Genomic DNA, 20,082 nt, shown 5'->3' with positions numbered 1-20,082 from the left:
TCACGAGGCTCATCTTCAAGGCTGGTACAGCCATTATTATATTCGTGTTCTTTATGTTCTATCTTATTCTTCTTTCTTTATCTTTGCGTGTGGCATCACTTTCTTGTTGATTTTCTATCTTAAATCCTTGTCGTACCAACTAAGCCTGAAATCTCTAACTTATCTCTCAGGGGCTGCTTCTCTATTCTGAACTCTTACAAAATTTATTTATTTTAGCTGTGCCAGCCAGAGTCATAGTACAGAAGAATTCTTGTACAAAGAAACTTTCCCAGAGTTTAAGTATTACCTAATCTTATTAAAGTATTAAGTGCCTATAGAAACTTCAACATTGCAATCATGGCCTAAACTTTCTAAACTTTCTTTAATTCCCCCTTATTCACAGGTTCGAACTTTAGTCAGTGGTAATTTCAATCTCCTGCTCAGACAAACTCAGACTTACATAAAAAAAACATGTTTATTATTATCAAAATTTCATACTATAAACTTTTACATATCAAGGTATGTCATATCAGAATTCTAATTCATTAGCTGAGCTATAAGGAACACATTAATTATCAAAACACTCTAATTTTACATCTCTAGATTAAGTAAGCACATATTTATCATGAAATAGTAATTCAGAATTCTAAGTAAAACTTGCTAACAAAGGTCAATGCACATTCAACTAAGTGTTGCATACTCTCAGGCTTTCAGACTATTAGTTCAATATGATTAACACGTTACTGAGCACAAAAGTCACTTAAAAGTTCTCTTTCTTCTCAATTAGAAATCTGTTCTTCTCTTTTTGCCCCAATACTAATCGTTACAAGAATAAGGAATTTACTGTATGTTAACAGTGTCCTGAGAGGATATCGTGCTTCTTTTTGTCCTTCCTTTGTAGTCAAATGTCTTTCTGTTTTATCAAGTCGCGTCCACGTGGAGATTACACTGATCGACGCAAATCGCCATTCCTTGCACTTTGCCGTATATACGCTCGTCTACTGGATTGATATCGTCATCTCGGAAAACAGCGGAATAAGTTCCTTTTTGAGGAACTTATTCCGCTGTTTTGCATCGGTAAACTTTTACCGATGGTCCTAGTTGGTGTCTGCCGTCAGCTCATGTATAGCATGCCCGACTCCTTCAGCTAGCAGCCGGGAAGGAGAATACTTCTGGTGCCGTTGATCGGTCAGCACTCTGCATGTCCACACGAGAAAACAGGAACAGAAAAAAACAGAGGGTTCAAACCTGAGTGAACTCGCTTTTTATTCTCCTTTTTAGTGCCCTCTTTTCGTAATGGAGGATCTCTCACTGTGCTCTCTTATTCACCCCTACGCGATTGCATCACACTTCTGCTCCTTGAAGAGTGCTCATTTTGCCGAAAGCGAGTTCAGCGCGCTTTCCACGAACGCTTCCGTTGCGCCATGACGTCATCGTAGGCAGTTAGCTAGCAACTTTTGTTTGCACTTAGATTTACATTCTTATACAGTATAATTTAGATATCAATAATTTTAACAATATAATTCTATTTTGACATGCAATTTTCTCTTCAACTTTACTTCTTTCTAAGGTAATTGTAACAGGTTTTCTTTTATATTTTTCTTAATTAACCAGTAGTGCAAGCATTTCTAGCTCAGAATTTTGTTTCTTGTTAAATCTTGAATGAATGGCTTTTTTGTTGAAAGAGTCCCCATTCAAGATCTAACACCATGTTTAAACTCGGCAGCCCATTACTTAATTGTCGAAAACGAAGGAGAAGAGTGCCTATAAACTTTTATGAACTTTGAACGAATTTCTTTTGCCGTTAAACCTTCTTTTACAAAGAATTTTATAACCACACGATATTCAATTTTATCCATTTTAAGGGATACAAACAAACACTTTTGCTTCAGACAGCTGTATAAAACAAATTACTTGATAGAATGACTTGCAATTTCACATGGATGCTTATGACAGGTGTTCTAACTTAGAAAAAAAAACCTTGCCGTTAGTATTGCCATCTATGGTCGAGGCCAAGAACTTTTCAAACCACCCTCGTCCATATAGGAAAGACATAATGCAGCAACAGAGCATCTTTGGGAAGGTAATTGTAGAGAGTGATCATCAGTTAAATGGATTGCTCTCTTCTGAATACAGTCAAGCATTCTGAGGGATTTCTTAGGTCCACCATTCCAAATCTGGGAACAGTCTTCTAATATTGGACTCATTTGAACTTTAGAAGATGGCACAAATTCAGCAGGAGAGAAGTACTATTTAGAACAAAAAAGAATACTAAGCTGCTTTTAAAAACAGAAGGACCATGAACCTGATGTGCTTGTTCCAGAACAGGCTAGATGTGGAAATCAACCAATGAAGAGAAAATAGGAAATTGATCATTGTTAGTTAACAGGATATTTTTAAAAGTGAGGGAAAGTGAAGCATAATCTTTGTTCTTGTTGGAATGAGTCAGAATTGTGTTTTGGTGGCATGCTACTATTCTGTAACTTATGAACTAAAAATATATTTCTTTACTCCTCACATTAATTTTGTTTTCATGAGACTAGTCATTTTGGTTGATACATCAGGCTAAACTGGGAAAGTATTTTTTAATAATTTGACTTATTTTATTAGAGTATATAGATCTTGGAAGTTTATTTTCCACTTGGTTAGACTATAATAAATTTAGTTTAATCCTTTATCCAAGTGTATGCAAACAAAGTTTGCACCTTTAGTATCTTCAAGACTGGAGCAACTCGTAGTAAAGGTGGACCAAGCTCTCATCACTCCTTGTCTCAGTATCTCCCATAATGCAAAGTACATCTCCTTGCGGACATGTATAATGCTATGCATTAAGGGAAGGGCCACTACCCAGACTGGTTTCAACCTTTATTGAGGTCTTGTCAGTGGGAGCCAGACCCAGAAGTGGTGATACTAAGGCAGAAGCAATGGAGAGATCATATTTACTTATACGAGTTGCCAAAAGGTGTACCACCTTATTATTAAATTACTCTGGATTTAGAGAAAGATGTTGGAAGTTTATTTTCCACTTGGTTAGACTATAATAAATTTAGTTTAATCCTTTATCCAAGTGTATGCAAACAAAGTTTGCGCCTGAAGTATCTTCAGGACTGAGGCAACTCGTAGTAAAGGTGGACCAAGTTCTCATCACTCCTTGTCACCTTGGTCCACCTTTACTACGAGTTGCCTCAGTCCTGAAGATACTTCAGGCACAAACTTTGTTTGCATACACTTGGATAAAGGATTAAACTAAATTTATTATAGTACATAGGTCATTATTAAATGGTTGTTAAGTAAATTGAAAGAAATTAACTAAAGATTATTAAATGTGGTTATAACAGTTGTACCCATCCAAGTAAGCTCTCAGACACTTTTGATCTATTATGGAAAAGAAGCTGCTTGTTAAAATGCTGACACTGGCTTACTGAAAAAAATTAGTCATCATAGGTTACAGTTAATTAAAATACCAAGAAACAAAAGTTGAAAAAAGTAAATAAGCAGTCAGTACTTACTCACTTGAAAGACCGCAGGGGAGAAGTGGTTTTGTGGAGGGTAAGGTAAATCAATTAGAAAAATAACTCAATTCCCCCCCCCCTTTCCAAAAAAAAGGACTTCAAAAAAAGTCTTCTTCTTCCTAACATTGATTTTAGGCCAGGTGGCCTGTTCTGGTCTCATGCTTTCTCTTTCTTGGTCTTCTGATTTTTCTTTTTCCCCTTATTTTATACCAGTAACTACCAAAAATATTATACCTGTATAATATTTTTGGTAGTCTACTGTTATCCATTCGATTTAAGTGTTCTATCCAATTTTGTTTATACTGTCTTATGCAGTGATTAATTGGTTTTATGTTCAGGAATTGTAAAATTTCTTCATTTGTTTTATGGTCCCACTTTCTATATCCAGCAGTTTTTCTGAGAAATTTCATTTCTGCTGTTTAAAGTAGTTTTTCATCTCTCCTTTTTATGGTCCCTGGTTCGATTCTGTATAGTAGAGTTGGTTTTGAGAAGACTGTTGTGTTTTTGTACTAGGATTAGCTTAAATATATTATTTATTATGCCATTTACTTTGACAAAGTTTGATATTTTAGTATCTGTCTTTTTCTTGTTCATATGATAAATCACATTCCAAGTATTTGAAAGTATTTACTTGTTCATATATTTTATTACCTATCACTATTTTATTTCTTATTGTGTTTTCTCCTTTGAATGCCATTATTATTATTATTTTTTATATATTGTCATATTATATTGTTTTGAGATATCATTTAATGAATTTAATGAGTTTTGTAAATCATCTTCGGATGTAGCTAATACTATTTGATTATCTGCAAATAGGAGTGTATCTATCTTCATTTGTGGGGTTATTTGTATACCAGAATAACGGGTTATACTGTTTCCAGATTGTTATAATTTTATTTATATACTGGAGGGGCTATGCCCCCGGCACCCAACCCCCTGTTAGGCCAGTTCTCCTTGAATTCTGATGACTCAAATTTTGAAGACTCAAAAAGGGAGCTCTGCCCCCCCCCCCCAATCCTTGACAGAGTTAATGGGATCAACAAAAACACAGGAATTAAACTTTAACCCTAGACAAAAATTATGCTGTACAAAGGAAATATAGACAGGGAAGCTCCTGAGAAACTAGTGTACGGTAACTGAGTAATAATCAAGGAAGTCAGCAAATTCATATACTTGAGATCCATCATTAATGTGAAAAATCACTGTTCGGACGACATCAGAAGTAGTTTAGGAATGGCTAAAACAATGGTCAGAGACGTGTCTAAAATCTGGAAGGATGACTCTATCTCCACAGTAACAAAGCTGAGCATTTTGAATGCAGCTGTTTTATCAATAGCTACTAATGGATGCGAAACTTGGAACCTAAAGAAGTCTGATAAGAAAAGGATAAATTGATTTTGAGATGTGGTGTTACTGTTGAGGATCTCATATACTGAAAAGTGGACAAATGGATGGATGCTAGAAAAGACTGGTAGAACTTTAAGGCTCCTTAAGGATATTATTATTATGTGACACCTCCAAAGAATCCAAAGACTCATCAAGGGAGGGCACCTACTCTACAACTCTCTGCCTCAACCACTCAATCCACCAACTACAGCGAACCGCATCATCTACACCAGCGTTTCTCAAACTTTTTTCTATGACAGAAAACACTTCACAAGTCCTGAAATTTTAATGGAGCACCTTGGTTAGAGTCGAGTATTATCAGTCTCGCATTCAATGTAAAGCTAAGTGCACTATCTCTGTAGCAGGCTGTATCGCATCGCAAAAATGCGACAGTGCACACTACAGGCGTGCTGGGATGCAGCGCATCACATTGGCCTTGCTTGTCACCATACATTTCCTAGAATAGATATCTCCATATACTTCACTCACTCTTGGAGGCATTGACAACTGCGGGTGGCTGAGTCAAGGAAAGCACACACACTGGCCTTAATAGCAGACTCCACATGCAAAGTGAGGAGTGCCTGATTTTCAAACATGCTTGAATTTGTCGCAGCATTTAAAACCATTCCAGGCTCATATCAGCATTTCCCAAACATAGTTTGGGAAACGCTGATAATATGATACACCAATGCCATCTACTGCCAATCCCCACTACCACTAGTATTTTCACAGACAATCACAAACATTATGTTCATGGTGGGTTTTGAACCCGCAGCCTTTTGGTTGGAGAGCAGATATACACTAACCACTCGGGCAACCTGACTGGCAGAATTGACTGAAGACAGCTGAAATACTTTGAACACATTGAAGAATGGAAGGAGTATGTCTCTAAACATTATAAAGTCCCTAGAAAAAGAAAAGGTAAATCCTCAGTGAGGTGAATAGATCATGTGTCTGGATTGACTGATTTTCAGAAAGTTAAAGCCTGTAGAAAAGCATACAGTTTTACTACCTGGAACTGACTTTTGTGGCACATCTGAAGAGTGGAGTGATCACACAGGAAGGCATATGACAAGATGCCAAGAGAAAAGATGTTCAGAATGCTACAGTTGTATGGTGTACTAGCTATGTACAAAAAGTGTTCAAGCCAATTTTAACTTAGGGATATGAGTGCTGGGTAGAAATAAACACTTAATCACAAGTATGAGAGTTCAGAAAAAAAATTATGAGGGTAAAAAGATGGCAGCAGCAGAATCATATGAAAACTGAGGGCATTAGGAAAGAAATTGACATTGCTAGCATTCTGAAATGTGTGACAAACCTAATCTTGGTGCAATGGGCACTTAAACAGAATGGGAGAGGAAATGTTAGCAAAACAGGTGTTGTTACCAGGATGGTAAGGAAAAAAGCCCCAAACGAAGACTAAGATCTAGGTGGATATAGTAAGAAGTGTCTTAGAAGACTGAAATATATGATCCAACAACATCGGTGTCCTCACGGATAACCAAATAATTTGGAAGGAAATTTTTGATAGGAAGGTGGTAGTGATGTAAACTTTTCATGTGGTACTCTCATAATATTCTGTACTCTCCCCTTCCAAAAAAAGTACATATCAGGAATATGATGATGTAATTCTTAGACCTGGTCAATAACCAACAACCTCTGTTGTTGCAGGTTAGTTGGCTACCTGCAATAATAGACACCAGTCTTTGACGTCTAGTCTAACATCTTCCACACACTGTACTTTTGTGTGTGTTGTTGCAGTTCTTATATTGTATCAAAGTGTCCCCATGATAGACACAAAATATCAAGATATTAAACCTACGTTTATTTAATTGTGCTATTTTCATTCCATTTATTTTATTTATTTATTTATTCATATGGAGTTTCCTCCCTTTTCTCCCTCGTCCCTATTGGGGCGAGTTGAGCCCTCTCATTGGGGTTAAGTATTTATGGCTGTAGATCTATGTGTGTTCACGAGGCCGGTTTGCCTGCTTGCGGGATGAAAAACCCCAGATAAAATGGGGTAAAAAACCCTGCTGTCCACACCCAAGACCGGCCAACTTGGCTATGGCTGAGGAAGATCCCTAAGCTCCTCACGTCGGCGACAGGAATCGAACCCAGGACACTCCTTCCCCAGGCATATGGTTGCGAAGCACAAAGCCACTAGGCTAACCGCGCAGACATTCCATTAAATATTAAGATGAGCTATCTCATATATATTCTCTCTAAGAGCTGACTTATTAGCTAGAAGAAACTTCTTATATTAAAGCTTACATTATGTGTATATACGCCCTCTTGTTAGGTTCTGAATGAAACTTGAATTAAATTAATTCACATTTCATACAGACTTAACATGGGCTTGCAATTTGAATCAGTTATTGATAATATCAGATATACTAAATTCTTGTAATTTACCAAAATAGTATTAAACTGAGAATCTTTCATTTGATTATGTTATAATGTAAAGTATTGTAAATTGTTAAATTGTTTAAACATTACTGCTTTTGTATAATAAGTACTTATAAATTCCCGGGAGAAAAAGATAATCCGATTAGGTAAAAGTAGCCGGAATCTAAACACGTGCACCCTTTTGGTAAGCAAGCAAGCTGTTTCCCCCCCCATACACTCTGAAGAATATGTTAGGATTCCGTGTGTGTGGTGCTGAGTACTGAGTGACGTAGGGTGACATGGAAATTGGGGAGGAGAAATCGATGATGTGGGAGTGAACATGTGGCGTGCAATTTAAATCGGTTGTGCAGTGCTTAGAAGAACTCTCTTATGCTCTCTTTTCGCTCGGGATCTCGTGCCTTCCTGCGGTTATGCTGTTATGTGTGGAACCTCCTCATGGCAACTTTTAGTTCCCCGTTTTCGACACAGATTCAAGACAGTGACTGAGGAACTATGCTGTGAAATTCCCGAAAGTTTACCGGTTGGCAATCAGCTCAGCAGGAGATAGTCACCAATGCTTACGGAAATATCATTGCGATGTTAAGCCAGTTCACTAGAGAACAATGTCTACCTAATTTAGGCGACAGAGATAAGTTCCGCTCGAAATCTGAAGAATACTATCAGAAAAAAAAAAAAAAAACAGAATGAACTTGGAGTCGAAAGTGATTGTCCAGACGAGATATGTGATGTGGCCAAACGATTCCCCAGCAATTGGTAACATACAGTCTAGTTTTTTTTATGTAAATGTGTACTAGAAGGGTATCTGTAAATTTTAGGAAGGACTCTAGAGATTGTTTCTTTTAAGGATAGAGTATATTATGAGTATTATGTGAAAGAAATAGTGCGAGAGCACGTGGAGTCTAGGAATTATGTCTTTTAATGATTGAATAAGTTATGAGAATTTTGTGAGAGAAATTGTATGAGAGCACGTGGAGCTACATTAGTAATTCAGTTAACAAATGTCTTTAATATTGATGAATAAGTGTGATCTTTCAAATATAAGTCATAAATCATAAATGAAGTTCTTTGTCATACATGCTAAGATAGATATAGAGAATCTGAGAAATTAGTGCTCATTCATTAGCAATTGCAGATTACTTAATCAGAGTGTATTCGTAATGTGTAATATGTATCAACTGAATTAAATGTTTTGTTCTTTTTGTTTAACTGATGACTTGCCCTATTTTCTTCTCTGTTGCACTTGCTCATAAAATATGGACCACAGCGGGAGATTAACTTTTAGAGAGGCTACACGACTGCAAACGTAACCTATAGTAATATAAAATTGTAAGCTAAACTGTTTCTGGTTCCTTGATTCTACATTCTTTGTTAATCTAGGATTTGGGGTGGCGCAGTGAAAAATAAATTTTCCCTGAATCTGAAAAAGGAATTACAATCAGTGTAGAGACAAGGGAGTTGGCATTGACCATTAATATTCCCTTTGTCCCCCAAACCACTAGCATCATTCTTATATGTAAAGATCGGCCAAGAGAAATTTAACTTTACAATGGCGACACAGAAAAAGGACAAGACAATAGAAATAGACACAAAAGGATATTAAAATTTTACACTCTGTCCATAAAGAAACCGAACTTTTCGAAAATAGAAGAAACTAGTAGCACCACCGGTTGTATCTTTTTTGTCGAAAGTGGCAACCTTCATTAGTATTGTATTCAACTGTTTATGACATTTGTTTCATTAGAAGCTGAGTTATAGTGCCAAAACACACTGTCACAGTGTGTTTTGACAAATGGTTGGAAAATGAGTGTTTCAAACAGAGAGCTGCGATTGATTTTTGTGTTAAACTTGGTAAAAGTTTTACTGAAACGCATCAAATGCTTCAATAAGCATACAGTAATGAATGCTTATCCTGTACTCAAGTTTATGAGTGGTTTAAGTGATTTCAAAGTGGTTGTGAGACGCTTGAGGACGACGAAAAGCCGGGCCATCCTGGCTGAGTGAAGTTAACATTCAAAAAGTGCGTGATTTCATCAAAGAAAACCCGAAATCGTCTGTGAGATTAATTGAAGATGAATTTGGGGATTCCAAAATCAACTGTGCACAACATTTTGACCGAGAGTTTGGGCCTTCGTAAATTGAATTTGTGATTTGTTTCCCACAACTTGACCAATGACCAAAAAATGTATCAAATTAAACACTACAAGGACCTCATTAAAACCGCTCACGTAAGGAATCAACTTCTTGAAACGATCGTTACTGTTACAAAATGTGGTGTTTTGAGTATGAGCCCAAATTGGAGACCACCAGAAGAGGGGTATCCAAAATAAGTCATTTGGAGAAGTCAAAACAACTGATTTGTCTACGATTCCAAGGGCATTATCCACAAAGAATTTGTTCCACCTGGCCAAGCAGTCAATGGTGAGTTTTATCTTGAAATTTTGAAGTGATTGATAGCGAGAATTTGTCACGTGTGGCATGAATATTGGGATGCAGGCAGCTGGTCACTTTTGCACGATAATGCACCATCTCATCATTCGAACATTGTGAGACAGTTTTTGAGCAAAAACTAAGTTTGTGTGTTGGATCACTCACTGTAATCACCTGATTTAGCACCCTGTGACTTCTTTCTCTTCCCCTGGCTTCTTTTGCTGATGAAAGGAAAGTGATACGACACCATTGAAAATGTTCAAGTGGCAGTAACCATGACCCTCAACAGTATCCCAAAAACCAATATAAAAAACTCATTTAACGACTGTAGCAAAGCTGAGGGAGAGCATATTGATTGAAATAAATGATTTGAATAATTATAATTGGCCTGTGTTTTATTTTCTATCAAAAGTTTGGTTTCTTTTTGGACAGAGGGACGTATATAATGAACTGAAACATCTTAAAAGGATCTTCATAAATAATGGGCACTCTTCAAAAAGTATTAACAAACTACTATACCACCGTCGTCAACATACTAATAAGGAACCCAAGATCTTACATCTCCTTACCTTACATCAGTTCCCTCTCCTGTAAACTGGCAAGAATTTTGAAGAGGTTCAATATCAAAACGTGTTTCTCCACTTTACCAAAACTCCAGTCAATCCTAAGCCACCCCAAAGAAAAGCATCACCATCTTCAATTTCCAGGTGTCTACAGAATTATATGTGATTGTGGGAAGCCATATTATAGCCAAACTGAAAAGCCTATCTTTCTGCTTCTCGAAGAACACCAGAGAGAGCCATCTCTTATAACAGAACCCTAGCCAGCACCCTCTCCAGCCACGTCTTGTTTTAACTCCAATTATGAAGGCCGCCAACATCTAATAGACTGGAATTTAACATCCAACATACATAAATGTTACAATGAACTAGACCATTGTATCCTTGAATCAAAAGAAATAATCATCGACTCTTCCCACATGAACAGCAATCTCAGTTACAGTTTGTCAGACTCGCATAGCTCTGCTATTCAGTATTGGCGAGCTTGAAAAGTCATACGCTTGCATGTGCATAACAGTAGAACTGTAGCTAGGACTCCAATTCAAACATAACTACAGAATTTTAATGCTCTGTTGTTATAGAAGTGCAATGTTTTTATGGTATTTTATTTAATTTTATGTTATCACACCTGACGAAGTTGGCATCCCGACAAAACCAGTTGTGTGGATATATTAAATTTTCGTGTTTCCTTATAATCTTGGAATTCAGTCATTAGATAATAGTTAACACACACACACACACACACACACACACACACACACACACACACACACACACATATATATATATATATATATATATATATATATATATATATATATATATGTTAATAAAAAATTAACATATATATATAAAATTCTGTGGTATTTATTATAACAATATGTCAACTTTATGTTAGGCCGACATTTGGAGTCTTGGAATTACAGCCATTGAATTAGCAAAGGGTGAACCTCCTAATTCAGATCTTCATCCTATGAGAGTTTTATTTTTAATACCTAAAAATAATCCACCTCAGTTAACAGGAAACTACAGCAAGCAGTTTAAGGAATTTGTTGAAGCATGTTTGAACAAAGATCCTGAAAATGTAAGTAAGTTCCTGCTAGTGTACTAATTTTTTTAAACAACCTTAAATAGTTTTTTTCTATCTTGCACCATCATGAAATGTATAACTAATTAATTAATTGTTGAAAATCTTTACATATTTGCAATAAATATTAAAACATCTAGGTTAGTCAGAGAATATCAGTATAAAATGAAATGATTTAAAATATTCCATTACACTGCAAACACACTGAAAATGTTTGACTGATGTTGTAACAGCCTGATCTATAAAGAAAATGTTTTCCGAGGTTCCTCTGCAGATTTTTATATTTATTTATTTTTTTATTGGTTGCTGAATTTCATCTGGCAGTAATATAGAATTAAATCACAAAAATCTAAGTAATGGCAGTGTTCTTGTCAGTTTATAGGGATCTTGCAGTAATAATATTTTCTGTGCATCATGTTTTTATGAACTTAGTATAAGTGGCTTAAGGGCATCTTTTTGGTCAAGTTGTTTCACCACAGTATGAATTTTATATGAATATTTTAGTCAGAACTAGTCTTGCTTGTCTTAAGTGGAGACTGAAAGACAGTTTCTCTTTAGTACTTCTGATTTTTTCTCCTACAAAATTCTGAAATAGGCAAGGAGTACTTTGATAGTGCACATATTGCAAACATCCATCAGCTACCTGGTATTAGGTAAATAATTTTAATTTCTCAGTGTAAAACAAAGTCACTTTTCTCAAAAAAAAAAAAAAAAAATTATACAGAGAAATGCAGGAAAGCCAAGTTATGTATCAATGTAGCTAAACAAAAATAATAGTAAGATTATATAAATTAAGTGAATATTAAATCCAACATGATTTCAAAGCCAAAAATACAAAAACTATAAATATTTTATGCAAAAATTGACCAGAGAACTTGTGGAAATACACTCACCACCATGCTACGAGTTGCCCTAGCCCAGTGGTGTTCCACTTTTTTTTTTACTACGTGAGCTACTTTTCTATAAAAAATTATTCGGCGATCTACTCTCTTATACAGATCATGTTCTCCTAGCCTGATATCTGATTACGCACAAATAAATAATTAAAAATAAACAACAAAAAAAAAATACACAACTTAAAACTTTGTGTATTTAAAAATTTATTTATCACTTTTGATTATTTTAATACAACAAAAAAACAAAACAAATATATTAGAATAAAATACTTATTTCTCTATTATGGAAAACCAAAGTTAGAAAAAATAACAGATTGATTACAAACTCACGAGTTACAGGAAATGCTGGTCGATAAAAAGAAAAAAAAAGTTAATGTGAAATTTGGCATTGTTTGGACCTCGCAATATTTTCATGGTCAAGTTGATATGAAGAAGTGGCCAATCGCAGACAATCATCCAAATGATCATTTGTAATTTGGTTTCTTAATTGATTTTTTATGACAGTCATATTTGAAAAAGCGGATTCTGACAAGTATGTTGATCCGAAACACGACAGAATTTTTCGCACAATATCAGTTAATATTGGGAATTTTTCATGTGCATACTTCCAAATGACTTCATTGTTTATTGATTTTAAATGTAAACTATTCTGAATGTTTATTATCTCAAGTTCTACTTCAGCTTGGTTTATATCAAACAGCCCACTAATTTTATTTGAAATTTCTGTGATGTTCAAGTTTTCTTGAAATGGATTATTGATAAAAGATGCAATCATTTCAGTTTTATTAAAATCTTTAAATCTTGAATTTATTTCTTCCTCAACTAATTCTATTTCACGAATAACTTCTTTTAAATCATAGTGAAGCATTTCTTGATTTTGTTCAAAAAAGTTTAATAAATATGGTAGATGTCTAAATTTGCAGTCATTTATATTTTTCTTTAATAAAAGTATTGTTGGAAAGTTTTTATTGAACTTAACATGTCAATTAAATTTTTATCTCTACCTTGTAGCCTCTAAATTTCAATTGCTTAATTTCATACAGAAATCTACTAAAAATGATAAGTGTAACAACCATCTTTTATCACTCAATTGTGGATAAATGTCTCCTTTTTCATCAAGAAAAATTTTTATATCGTTAATTAATACAAGAAATCTTTCTAAAAATTTACTTCTGCTGAGCCAGTGATCATTATTGTACAACAGAAGTCCCTATCATCATCTGCCTGTAATTTAAATAACCACCATTGCAGGGCTTTTCCTCAAACAGAATTTACAATTTTAAATGTAATATCCAAAACATCATTTGTGTTTAATCTTTTACTACACAGTACTTGTTGTTGAATAATACAGTGGTACATTAAAAATTCTGGATATTTGTCATCGTTTATACATAATGAAATGAAGCCTGATTTATTGCCTATCATTGCAGAAGCACCATCAGTAGTAATAGACACAAGTTTAAAAAGCGGAAGTTTGTGTTGTTTCACTTCACAAATTCATCAAATGCCAAAAAAATGTCTTCTCCCCTAGTCCTTCCCAATAATGGTATAATTTTCAAAAGTTCTTCTTTACTTGAATAATCTTGAAATACCATGCGAATAAATACCATTAACTGAGCAATATCAGTGAAGTCGTTTGATTCATCAAATTGTAATGAAAACGCAACACACACACACTGGTGAATGTCTGACATTATCCTGGCCTGGAAACTTTTCTCCGGCAATTTTAACTCTTCCTTTCGGCAATTTGAAACCTTGTCTGTGGCCTAGAAGTAGTCTCTCTCTCTCTAGTGACGTCTCGAACCGAGACGCTCCTTTCTGGAAGCGGGAAACTCCTCTCTCAAGCAACGTAAATCCGGGCAGTCTCTCTGAAGGCTTCTCTGAACCCGGCAGACTCCTCCCTGATAGCAATTCTGGAACCGGGACCCCTTTTGCTTGCTTCAGTCCCTTTTTATTAGGCCTCCTCTGAGACCTCGCATGAAGTTTGGCAACCCCCCAAAGAATTGGTATGAGTCTTTCATCTTAAGTTTCAAGTTCGGCACACCTTTGGTTCTCCTGTGCTTTCTTTCGATTGCAAGTAGCCGGCCATCAGAAAGTTGTTTGAACTCTTTCTGACTGATTTCGGAGATGTTTACACTTAGAGCCTGCAAGCCATTCTCATACATGCAAGTTTCAATAACAATCTTTCTAATGCCGCCATGTACAGCTTCGACGACAAAAACATTGCCTTTGTTTTTAACACTCTAACATATTCTTATTAAAGTAGTACATACAGTTAGCTTCAAAAGAGTTATTTACAAAAATATCTAATGCAAACTATACCAAGACAAACAAAGTTTATTTTTTTACATTATTCACATGGAACTTAACTAAATAAAAAATCGATATAATGTGCTTTGGAATATTTAATATTTAAGCTACAATTGAGTTTTTATACTTTGCTTATAATCATATTCACTCAGCTTGCTGTTTGACTTCCACTGATCCAAATTAATTCATTTACCCGACTTAATAAGAAAATTACAGATTTGACAATTTTAACGAAAAATAAATAAACAATAGCAATACACTTAAAGCGAATTAAAAATAATGCAAAATAATGATAAATAAAATATTATGTTTTCAATTTTTATTAAATTTGTAAGTAAGGAGGAATACACAAGAGATCGACCAAAAATCGCTCCGTGATCAGGGGTGGTCAACCCGATCGATGGGTTGAACACCCCTGCCCTAGCCGAACCTAATAGGAAGCACAAATGCTCAAAGTGTCCATATATTTGCCTCCTATTGGTCCATTTTGATAAGGTTTCACTGTTCTGATAGCTGTTTCAAACTCATCGGTTTTCATCAGAGACCAGGCAGAGCTAAGAGAGCAAAAACTCTCATTACTAAGGAACTTGAAGCGTCGGAGAGGTGTATTTTCTGTAAGCGAACTCTCGGTTGGGGCATAAAGTATTTACTAAAATAAAGAGCCAAAAGGCTTCACTTTGGCGGTGCAAAATTATATAAATTAAGTGAATATTAAATCCAACATCATTTCAAAGCCCAAAATACAGAAACTGTAAAAGTTTTGTGCGAAAAAGAGAGCTTGCGGGAATACACTTGCCTCCAAGCGTATTCCCGCAATAAAGCCTGATAAAAATTCTTCACAATCTAGGATTCAACCCAGGTCTTTCTAACTAAAGAGCACTGGGGAAACCAATTCAGCTATAGAGACTCAAAAAACATAATTATTGAAATTATTAAATCAGTTAACATTTATAGTAAATAGTATTAGGAACTATCATCATCATCATCAAATTCTTGACTATAAGCAACTCTTAGTATGGCGGCTTTCAAATGTGTTGGATTGAATATCCACTTTAGTTTATATAATTTTGCATCACTGAAGTACTTTTGGCCCTTTATTTCAGTAATAGTAAGATTTTAGAAAGAAATCAGAAAATACAAAAATGTTTTGGAAGCTATTTAAGAAAGCTTAAAAATGGAGAAAATAGCTTCACTAATGGAATCAAAGACCATAAAGGTGATAAAAATGTGATTCTATCAGTCCAAATAATTATTTCTTCCTGTTTTGTACTTATATGTAGACCCACATTATACTCTGTAGGCAGTTGAAACTAGATCTAATGGAATAGAGAGTTTTATCTTTATTCCCATAGTCTCCTATGTCTGTGTATTGTGTGTGTTCTTCTGGCCAGTTTGCCTGATTTTCAGAATGATAAACCTGAGTTCCTGGGAGCAAAAAAAATACTCGTCCATATGAGACCAATTAACCCTCCTTCAGGTGAAAAAGCCTGATAAAAATTCTTCACAATCTAGGATTCAACCCAGGTCTTTCTAACTAAAGAGCACTGGGGAAACCAATTCAGCTATAGAGACTCAAAAAACATAATTATTGAAATTATTAAATCAGTTAACATTTATAGTAAATAGTATTAGGAACTATCATCATCATCATCAAATTCTTGACAAGTACCTTCAAGGGGTGTACAGAATATGATGGTACTACATGAAAAACTTACATCACCACTAACTTCCTATCTACAATTTTACTCCAAATCAATCTGTTACCTGTCAAAACTCCAGCATTATCAGATCTTATATTTCTGTCTTCTAACACACTTTTTACGTTATCAATCCATCTATATCTTAGTCTTCCTCTGGGTTAAAAGTACCAAGAAATTATATACTTGGTTTAATCCTTTATCCAAGTATAAGCAAACGAAGTTTGTGCGTGAAGTAACTTCACGACTGGGATATTAAGGGACTACTGGATACTAAGGCAGTTGATGTATATAGAGGCTAATAACTTCACATCAGTTGCCTTAGTATCCCATAATGCAACTCGCATATCCTTACGGACATGTGTAATGCTATACATTATGGGAAGGGCCACTACCTTGACCAGTTTTGACCTTTATTGAGGTTTCATCAGTGGCAGCCAGACCCAGAAGTGATACCAAGATTGAAGCAATGCACAAGTCATATTTCCATATACAAGTAGTAAAAAGGTGTCACACCTTATTACTGAAATAAGTTACTTAATAAAAATGGGATACAAAGGTAATTCATGTGAAGTCATTAACCTCTATATACAAGTATGAAGTCAAGAAGTGACTCTATATAAAGTCATGAAGCGACTTCACGTGCAAACTCTGTTTGCTTACACTTGGATAAAGTGTAAGCAAACAGAGATTAATCCAAGAATTACATTCTTGGATTAAACCAAGAATGTAATTTCTTGGCATCTTTAATTTATAATGTTACCAAGTATACAAGTATCTTGGTCTTCCTCTGGGTCTCTTTCTTGCCAACCTGGAAGAGAACACTTGTTTTGCTAATCTTTCCTCTCCCATTCTGTTTAAGTGACCATACCACCTGAGATTAGCTCTGCTAACATATTCCTGAATGCTGACACTGTCAAGTTCTTTCCTAATATCCTTGTTTTTAATATGATATTGCCATTGATGTTCATGCCCCTAATCTTTCTCAGGACTCTCATATCTCCAGTCTCTAGTCTTTTGGTCAACTGTTTTATTTCTAACCCAGCTCTCAGATCCATAAGTTAAAATTGATTTGAACACTGTCTTGTATATAGCTAACTTAGTGTTTTGACTAATTTCTCTCTTCTTCCATATAAATTTATTCAGTTGGCTTCCTACTATACCAGCTTTGTTTATTCTGTTGTTTATGTCCATATTTAATTTACCATCTTCATTAAAAATTGTGCCTTAGTAGTTGAAATGTTTTACTTGTTCTATAAGTTCTCCATTCACAATGCAGCTGTCATTTTCACTGCATCTACCTATTCATTGTCTTGTTATTGCTGACCTTCACACCATATCTATTACAACAGTTATTCAATTTAGTCAGGGAATCTTGCAGACTTGTAGCGGATTTATTTTGAAGTATAACATCGTCTGCATAAAGCAAAGAGTTGACATTAACATCTCTAATTTTGATGTCATGTTTAACACCACTTTCTTTCATAATGTGATCCATATAGATCATGAATAACAGAGGGGATAATGTACATCCTTGTCTGACACCAGATTTAACATTAAAACACATTCTTGTACTTCCTTCAATTATAACTGCTGACTTACTACTCAAATAAACATTAAGTAATGCTTGATATAATTCCCCATTGACACGATATAACTGTAGCGTTTCGAATAGCTTTTCTCTTGGCACCTTGTCATATGCCTTTTCCAGAACTCATCATCATCAAATTCCTGCCATGTACCCTCAAGGGGTGTACAGGATATGACAGTACTACATGAAAAAATTACATCATTACTAACTTCCTATCTACAATTTTCCTCCTTTTCCAGAACTACAAAACTTAAATACAGATCTTTGTTATATTCCCATGATTTCTCAACTATATGTCTTAAAGTGAAAATCTGATCCTGACAACCTCTATTTGGCCTGAATTCAGCTTGTTCTTCACCAAACTTCTCTTCCACAATCCTTCTCAACCGTTTCTCAAGTATACTTGCATATATATTACCAGGAACACTCAGTAGAGAAATACCTCTGTAATTCTCACATTGTTTCATTTCCCTTGTTATATATGGGTACTATGAGAGCTCTACTCCAATCATCTGGAATTCGTCCATCTGTATTCTGTAAGAGCACAAGCTGACTTATTTGCCAATAATTTTTGATACAGTTTCTTCTTTTCCTTCACTGCCTCTTTAACTTCCTGTGTCCACCATGGAGTTCTGATTTTTCTATCCTTGCAGACAGACTCACCACATGCCTCTCTGGCTGAATCAATCAATGTTTTCTTCAGGATTTGCCACTGAATCACCAAGGTGTGGTTTCTGTTCTCAAACTCTTTCATTTTTTCTTTAGTAATCTTTGTGTATTTTAGTCCACAGTTCACATCTGAGAGCTGCTCAACTTTTATTCACTTTAAAACTTTCTTACTTATTATTCTTTTCAATATGAAATTCAGTTTTATCCTGCTCAAGACTAAATAGTGATCACGTCCAGTTTCAAATCCTCTGCACACTCTGGTGTCCTGCATCAGGGAGAAAACATCACTATCAACAATAACATAGTTAATGAGACTTTTCTTATTCCTTGCCTCTTCTCTCCATATGAATATGCACACATTTTTATGTTGGAACATGGTGTTAGTAATAACCACTCCATGTCCTGAGCAGAAATCCAACAGGTATTTGCCATTATTATTAGCTTTGCTCTTTTCTCCAAATTTTCCAGAAATATTTTTGTATGTTTGTTTTGTTTGTTGTCTGACAATCATTTCCTACTCTGCTATTTTGATTCCCAACAAGGACCAACTTTTTTCCTTTTTCATTGTGTCAGTTGCTTTCTCTAAAGCCTCAAAAAATTCATCCACTTCTACATTATTAGAACCTTCTTTAGGACCACAGGCACAAATACGTCTCATTGTCTAGTTCCCCATTCTGATATATGCCCACATCACTCTATTTGATATCGCTTGCCATTCAAGAAGATTAGCCTCGTATTTTGTGTACAATACTATAACTACACCTTCTTTTCCCTGATTGTCATTGTCTGAATATAACATTTTGGATTTATTGCTCAGATAAATCTGTCTTTTTTGTTTCAGTCACCCCTATTATGTCGATCTGGTACTTATCCAATTCCTCAGCTAGCTCCATTTCTTTGCCATTCAGGCTTCTTATGTTGATAGTACTGATCTTGAAGTCTGGGGATGTTGAGTTGGGGTTTGTTTCAGTAGCTGACTTTTCACTGTTCGCCCTGGTTCCGTGGTAAACACAACAGTAGCCTTGTTTAACTAGGCGATGCCCCAGCCAACATGAAATTCTGTCATGTTGTACCATCATTTTATATTGTGGTTGCCAATAAGAATACAATTTGGTCGGCTAAATCCCAAATTGCCTGCCCTTCCTTATTTGTTCAGTATCCAGGGAGATACTTAACAGGTGCACCACGAGAAGGTGAGGATTGGACATTAGGTTAGAAGCCCTGGTTGGTTCTCCGCATTCCTTTAAAGGCTGTGTGGAAGTTTCCTGTCAGTTATATAGCTTTGATCCTTTAGCACCCCTTATTAGGAGCTATCCAACATGAAAGTATTCAGGAGAGCATTTCATAAAAAATCACCTCATATGTTTTTTAAAAAAAAGTGACCCAGGCACTGAAAATGCAATAGGTTGGATGCTATTTAGAAACAGCTCCATTATTGTCATTGTTTTTTCATAATTAGGTATTGTTATTATTGCAGCTGTGGTACTGCTATAATTTTAGAGTTTATTATCATTTGTTAATTAAAAAACAGTAATATATTAGCTAAGTAGGCA

General features: G+C 35.3%; 1 protein-coding gene across 1 annotated transcript in view; it reads left to right on the top strand.

Annotated features, from left to right (window-relative positions):
* LOC150094964 (serine/threonine-protein kinase 26-like) overlaps positions 1-20,082 on the top strand; it is a 330,587-nt gene that overhangs the window by 204,967 nt on the left and 105,538 nt on the right. The window contains exon 6 of the mRNA XM_090411052.1: positions 11,178-11,363. Within this exon, the coding sequence (XP_090267178.1) occupies positions 11,178-11,363 (186 nt within the window). The remainder of the gene's footprint in view (positions 1-11,177; positions 11,364-20,082) is intronic.

The sequence above is a fragment of the Typopeltis vanoorti genome, chromosome 21, assembly GCF_054136105.1.
Source record: "Typopeltis vanoorti isolate ZY-2024b chromosome 21, IOZ_Tvanoo_1.0, whole genome shotgun sequence".
In the NCBI taxonomy this organism is placed as follows: Eukaryota; Metazoa; Arthropoda; class Arachnida; order Uropygi; family Thelyphonidae; genus Typopeltis; species Typopeltis vanoorti.
This window is presented reverse-complemented; position numbering and strand designations above follow the sequence as displayed.